General features: G+C 40.1%; 1 protein-coding gene and 1 long non-coding RNA gene across 2 annotated transcripts; one reads left to right on the top strand and one right to left on the bottom strand.

The window, feature by feature from the left end:
- Positions 1 to 124: 124 nt before the first annotated feature.
- On the top strand, positions 125 to 5,617 carry LOC143302098 (uncharacterized). Its single transcript, XR_013057879.1, has 2 exons — positions 125 to 1,315; positions 4,951 to 5,617. It is a non-coding gene; the product is annotated as an uncharacterized LOC143302098 (long non-coding RNA).
- Positions 1,573 to 4,862, bottom strand: LOC143302048 (uncharacterized). The gene is made up of 2 exons (XM_076616538.1): positions 3,798 to 4,862; positions 1,573 to 3,398 (listed from the first exon to the last, which is right to left on the bottom strand). Exons 1-2 carry the CDS (start codon positions 4,357 to 4,359, stop codon positions 2,131 to 2,133), a joined length of 1,830 nt encoding a protein of 609 aa, XP_076472653.1. The 5' UTR covers positions 4,360 to 4,862; the 3' UTR covers positions 1,573 to 2,130.
- Positions 5,618 to 6,681: the final 1,064 nt, after the last annotated feature.

The following is a 6,681-nucleotide window of genomic DNA, read 5'->3' as shown; positions in this document are numbered from 1 at the left end:
CTGTATACAACTTTTTTGTTTTGTTTTGCTTGCTTTCTCTCTTCTTTCATTTTTTCTTTTCTCATTTGACACATGGTCATGTTAAAAAAAAAAGGGGGTGGGGGGGGGGGGGGGGGGGTGGATTGAACCAGGGTGGTGGGGTGGGATGGCAGGGGGGAACCTGCTGAAAAGAAAAAAGCTAGGCTTGGTTGCACAAGCTATGTTAACAGTGCATAGTTATTTAGCAGTAAGAATTTTTCTAAATCCTTGGATGAAAACCTTTTTCCGCTAAGCAGACTAACACCTGCTAAGATGGCCTTACAGGGCATCCTGTAAGGTTTACCTGTTCAGTGTCACTGTAACAGTGGGAGAGGCTGACATTGGCTGGTACTCTTTGTTGCTTTGTCTGGTGAAAATCGTCAGGACATGGGCAGCCACTAACTTTACATTTACTGCCACAGTGCTGGGGACAGTAGCTGCATCTTGCCCCATGCATTATCATCATTTTTGAATTATTGTTGCCATGGGTTATATGTACAACCGATGGGTAGTAGTTCTTCATTGTTGCTGCCCTGCATGCCAGACACAATGAGCGGTAAGTGCATGCTGCACATGTGACCTTGGTGAAATTGCTGATCACTGTGGTGTTGAAGCATTTGGCAAGGAGGTATGAACTATTGCCAGTTCTGTGTGTGGCCCTCTGCTTCAGTCAGAGGTAGTACATGCAGACAGCCCTTTGTGTTCACAGAATCTTGTGGTGGTTATTTGCAGAATTATGAACGGCCAGGGTTGATGGTTTTAAAGATTGGGAAGTTTTTCATAGAGACAGCATGTGGGAGCAGCGATCTTGTGTTTACATTATCTTTGTAAAAGAAATCAGTCTTTGTTTCAGAAGAATAAAAGAAAAAATGATTGGTCCTTGGACTTCAATGCATTTTGTATACATCAGCAGGATACATCAATTTTTAAGATATTGAAGCAAAGTTTAGTAGTGATTTCTTTCTTGGGTAAATTGATAAAGGAAATGTGGAGCTCTTTGTTTCTTCTGTAGGACTTATAACAGATAGTTGTTTGTATCTTTCACATTGAGTCACAAAGTTCATATATTTATTTGTGATCCTCAACAACAGATTAAGTTGGATGCAACCTTTGTTGTTGTTCTTTTTATTATTTTCAAAATTTAAAAAAAAAGTTTTTATTATTCCCCGCAACAGTGGAACAAACTGTCATATTTAATGGGGTTTGAAATGCATTGTCTTCTAAAGAACATACACTTTCAACAAAATTGTTTTTTGGGGAAAATGCAGTTAGAGGATGTTGTATTCATAGAGTTAAGGTGAGAAATGGTAGTGCACCAAGTCAAATTTTCTCTTCAAAATCATTCCAGTTTCTTTACTGTTACTTTGAAGGAAATTATCCATAGATTAAAAAAAAAGCTTTTTTAGGTCAGTTTTACCCACCGTTGCCATGGTAACCATCCAATATGGCCGCCAAACAAAAAACTTCTTATTGAGTTTGTGTGAAAAGTGTTGGACATACACTTTTGCTGTTTGTTTTGTTATGTAGATATTCATATTATCTTTGTTTGCAAGAGAGGTTTTTACCATACAGGCCCAAGTTTTTTTTTTATGAAAAAAATCCTAAAAAATGAACTTTTTTAACGGTACAATTTACAAATATCAGCATATATGCAACAAATTCAAAGGAAAACAAAAACCCTTCTTTAGAAATAAAGATAATACCACCTAAAAGCAGCACGCCAAAGGGGAACAGTCTACTACTCCACATAAATGAACAAACCTCAGATGAATGTGTGTATATGCTGTGAAATGCGGAATTTGAGAAAATGAAGAAAGAAAGACAAGAACATTTTTACCTTGGGTCTCATCCCTCCCTCACTTGTTTCTCCATCAGATTGCAGGTATATAATCCAATAAAGGTGCAGGAATGTATCTGAGCATGAAGATGAGTAATCAATGGCACACAAAACATCTGATCTTGTCGGGAAGTATGACGAAGAAGAGCAGAATTCTTCATTGGAGTCGTATGACTTTGAAGACACAATGTACAATGGTATACTAAGCCAGTTGAAACAATTCATCACTTCAAAATAAAAATCACTTAGCACAAATAATCCTCTGCTGTACATCCCTAGTGCTCTCCTGCTCTATATACATCTCTGGCCCTTGCATCTTCTTCCCTGATGTTCAGTCGTCGTGCCACGGCATATTCCTTCCGACGTTGACGGGCGTCACCAACAGCTGCAGCATCTGCGTTCCTCATCCTGCTGTGGTCCTTGCTAGCAAGGAGCTGAAGTGTGACATTGGACACATCAATGTAGAGGCTGTTCATGACTTTCACCAACTCAAAGGCTCCTTCATTGAAAACAGCTACTGCTCTTGCCACGCCCCCTTCCACCCGCTTCATCCCCATGAAGGAGGTCTTTGGACACCGGCCCCAAATCATGGAGTTCAGGCACTCATTCGTGTTTTGGGTCCCTCCATGAGTCATCTTTCTAAGAAGCATTTCATCAGACATGCGTCGATACACCGGAATCATTTTATGTGCAACATCGACTGAAACAAAAGTCGACGATGCATGGTCCTTGTGGCTGCCAGGCTGTTCGCCGCGAGCAAGTGCCCTCTGGTAGAAGCACCGGCTCTCTGGGCCCTGTGGACACTGGCGGTGGTGAGGCTCCTCATCAGTAGACATGGAATGGTAAAGTCCAGCCCATATTGCCCTCCTCATGTTGTCGATGTTGTTGGTGTTGCTGCGGATTGCGTTGCCATAGTAGTCCTGCAGCATGTCGCATTTCTTCTCAGTAAGCCGCCCAGTGCCACGCCCACCTAACCGTTCTTCCTTGGCCAGCTTCCTGAGGGCAGTTCCCATGCGCTTGTGTGCATGGTTTATGCATTCAAGCTTGGTCACTTCCAGGGGATGGTAGACATTCTGGACAGCTCTGAATGCAGACGAGTCTCCATCACTAAGCATTTCAATGTAACGAAAACGAAATTTTTCTTCAGAGCGTCGCCAAATGATCTCTGCAGCTCTCACCTCCATGGCCTTGCTGGAATCGCCATGATTTTTGCAGCACTCACCAGCATGCTGACGACGCCACTCAGCCATCTCTGCAGCAGGAAGGTTCTTGGCCTCCATTACCTTGCAGGTATGACAGTACTTGGACAGCACAACGAAGTCAATCACAAGTCCTGTCAGCACATCGATGCAGACGCCAACACCATACAGAGAAGTGAAACCCCTCTTCATCCATGTGCCATCATATGACACAACAATGTTGATGATGGGGTCCTCTCCTCTGTCTAGGGCATCCTGCAGGTCCGGGTCCACTTCAGCATAAGCTTGACGGATGGCTGTCGCTGCATCATCCAAAACAGTGACACCTGCGCCAATTTCTGCAGCTGAAATGTAAAAACAAATTGAAACTGAAATAAAAATTCATAAAATGGCATACCTGAAATAAATTAAAAAAATTACACACACACACACACACACACACACACACACACACACACACATATATATATATATATATATATATATATATGTTTTTGTCATGAACAACAATACTCTGTTGTAAGAAAGCAGATGCAGACTGTACACAACTACAAAAATGAAAGTAGAACAAACACAGCAAACTGAAAATAGAACATTGCAAAGTAGATCACTGCACATGATATAATAAACTGTGGGAATTGCATCAATGAAAATAATACTAGAAACTAATGGGCATGTCATAATTTGACTAAATCACTAAAGAAACAAAACAAAATAAAACAAAACAAAATAAAACCACTCACCTGTCACCTTCTTGTCGTGTGCCTGAAACGTTTTCAAATGCATGGCTGGCATGCCCATCACAGCAGCAAAGGTTTTGAGGACAGCATGGCTACCTCCCACTTCATGACTGAACACAACCATTTTGGGGTTGACTTCGAATGCCACATTTTTATGTTGACTGTCCTGGATACGTGGGGATGACATTTCTTCCTTCTCATACTCCCTACACCCGTCACACCTAAGCGAAAGCAGGGAAGCAAAACCAGCGTTTTGTCCATCTTGGATCTGCACACTCAGGCCGGTCTCTCCACACTCGGGGCAACACAGATCACACAGAAGCCGAGTCAGTTGATTCATGTGCACCAAAGCCCACTGCTGTTCTTCTCCCTCTCCAACTCGTTCTGCTGCTTTCATTGTCTGTATTTTTCTCCTTGATGCACTTGAAGTAGGACTGGGATCAACATTCGTAGTTGACGAGTGAGGCGAAGCAGACGCCACATCTCTCTTCTGCTGTTTTGCTGCACGCATCTTCTCAAGTTTACCATTTAGTCTCTTTCGTGCGGCACATTTTGGTCCTGGCATGATTTTCAGTGGTTGCACCAAATTACAAACTCAAAACTATTGAAAAAGCAGTGAAAATTGCAGCTTGCACACGTGGAATCGAAAGCAATAACAACGGAAGCATGCATTGATCACGCACTAACTCCGTGACCGGCGAGCGTTCTGATTGGTCGGAACTCATCGCTGATTGGTCGGAATATCGTTGGCTCATTATACCAACACTTCGGGCATTTCCGTGCCTTTCAGTGGCATTGAAAAAAGGCGCTAAACCCACATAAGGTGATTCCCGTGTACAATGACGTATGCTTTGTTGGCAAGCTGACATCGCGACCTTTCGTCTGATATGAAACAAGGCGCGTTTTCATTATGCTGTACGCTTGTTGTCAAGGCACAAACATTGCAGAAAAACGTCAACATAACTCAAAATGTGCGTTTGTCCCTGTTGACATACCATTTTTAATTGCATTTTTTTCATTTTTCTGATCATTTTATAGGTTGTTGAATAAGATCATGCGATAAAACAGTGTTCAAAGGTGCAGAATCAGTCAAAAACAAAAAATCGAAAATTTGAACTTTTTTAATGAAAATACCGCTGCCGTGTCTTACCTTAAGTTTGAGTCTTTAAAACATCAAAAAATTTAGAGGAAGTTGTAGGCCATTAATTCTTTTTTTTTTTTTCTTTTTCTTTTTCTTTTTTTTTCTTTTTTTTTTTTTAAAGGAATTTGTAGGCCAGCACTTTTTTTCTTTTTCGTACAGTAATATTCATGTAGGCCATTAAGTTGTTTTGGTTTTTTTGTTGTTGTTGTTTTTTAAGGAATTTTGAGGTCAGTACTTTTTTTTCTTCATCTTTTTCTTACAGTAATATTCACATATTATGTTTTCCTTTTTCTTAAGTGACAGTAGAATTAAAGTCCATCAAAAACCCATAACCACTAACTCCTTGAACTTTTTAAGCTATTGGGCAAATATATCAAAGGTAACATCCCACTCAATTTGTTTTGAGGGGTAACACAATCATGTCCCTTTCATATCAATGTTTCAGTTCATTTTGTTTTGCGTTGAATTATGACTGTTTTTTGATACATCATGCATTGATATCACTTCATTTTGTCACAAGTTTGAGTGCAAGAGCAAGAAATGAGAGCAAGAAATGATTGTCTCAGTGGAATTGACAGAAGTGTGATTGCTTTATCGTGAGAAAAGAATGACAGACTTGTGGTTTGGAGAAGTATGATTGACTTTTGATGACATGTCAATAAAAAGTCTTTGGACCAATATCCATTTATCTCCAGTTGTGTTACAATGTGCCCCTGCCCTGCTTTCTCTCTCTGTGTCTCTGTCTCTCTCTTATAAAGTATTTGCACCTCTTCATGATGAGCAATGGCATATTTAATAAATTACTAACTCCCTCTCTGTGAGAGAACACTCTGTCAAGGAAGAGGCAAATATTCAGGTTTCCATTCACAGAACAGCAGAAGCAGCAAGATTAAGATTGGCTGTCCCCAAAGCCCATAGCCACTGTTAAACCTAGCAAGAGAATGGTAGGCATTGCCCGTATTGTGCACCAAAAAAAAAAAAAAAAAGTGAAATGCATTTCATTTACATATGTCCTGTGCAGTTAACTGTGAGCAAAATTATATAATGCTGATTCACAAAGAAGCAGCTCAAAACTGTTGCTATTTTGTTGTTGACAACCAGGCATTAGCAGTATTGATGAAGTAACATCTCCACAACCAATAACACCAATATACACCTTCACCCACCTCAGTCCAGATGAACTTACTATAGTTCACTACTTGAAAAATTCCTTCTGGGTTGACCCCCTTGCAAAAGCTGTATATTTCTCGCTGTAAATTGACAATTTTTTTTCTTTTAATGGCTCACAGGCATGTTAACAATTTGTTACGGCAAATAAAAAGATAAAAGTTTCAGCTGTTTAGGCCACAACAATTACAATTGTTCAAAATAATTACATGGAAATTATGAAACATACTTGTGTTAACTTCATATGGTATTACTGGAAGTATACTGAACTGGACAGAAAACTTCTTGTCAGAAAGAACACAGGTAGTTAGAACTGGAGAAAAAATGTCAAAAAGTGAAAATGTTGTTAGTGGTATACCACAAGGTAGCATACTTGGCCCAGTGCTATTTACAATATACATAAATGACCTTCCTGAAAGTATAGAAAGCAAATACAAAATATTTGCTGATAATGATGATAAATAAACAAATAAATGTAAAGCATGCAGACACACATGCACAACAGATATGCAACCAACATGCTTTCCCAAATTACACTGCCCCTACTCCCCCCGGGCCTCCACACACACACACACACAC

This window comes from Babylonia areolata, chromosome 28 (assembly GCF_041734735.1).
Source record: "Babylonia areolata isolate BAREFJ2019XMU chromosome 28, ASM4173473v1, whole genome shotgun sequence".
Lineage (NCBI taxonomy): Eukaryota > Metazoa > Mollusca > Gastropoda > Neogastropoda > Buccinidae > Babylonia > Babylonia areolata.
This window is presented reverse-complemented; position numbering and strand designations above follow the sequence as displayed.

What these genes read in the sequence shown, in the direction of transcription:
- LOC143302048 (XM_076616538.1), bottom strand. Translation starts at nt 4,359, where the DNA reads ATGCCAGGACCAAAATGTGCCGCACGAAAGAGACTAAATGGTAAACTT. An exon ending in ACACGACAAGAAGGTGACAG is followed by an intron (nt 3,399 to 3,797) that starts GTGAGTGGTTTT and finishes TTTACATTTCAG; the next exon opens with CTGCAGAAATTGGCGCAGGT.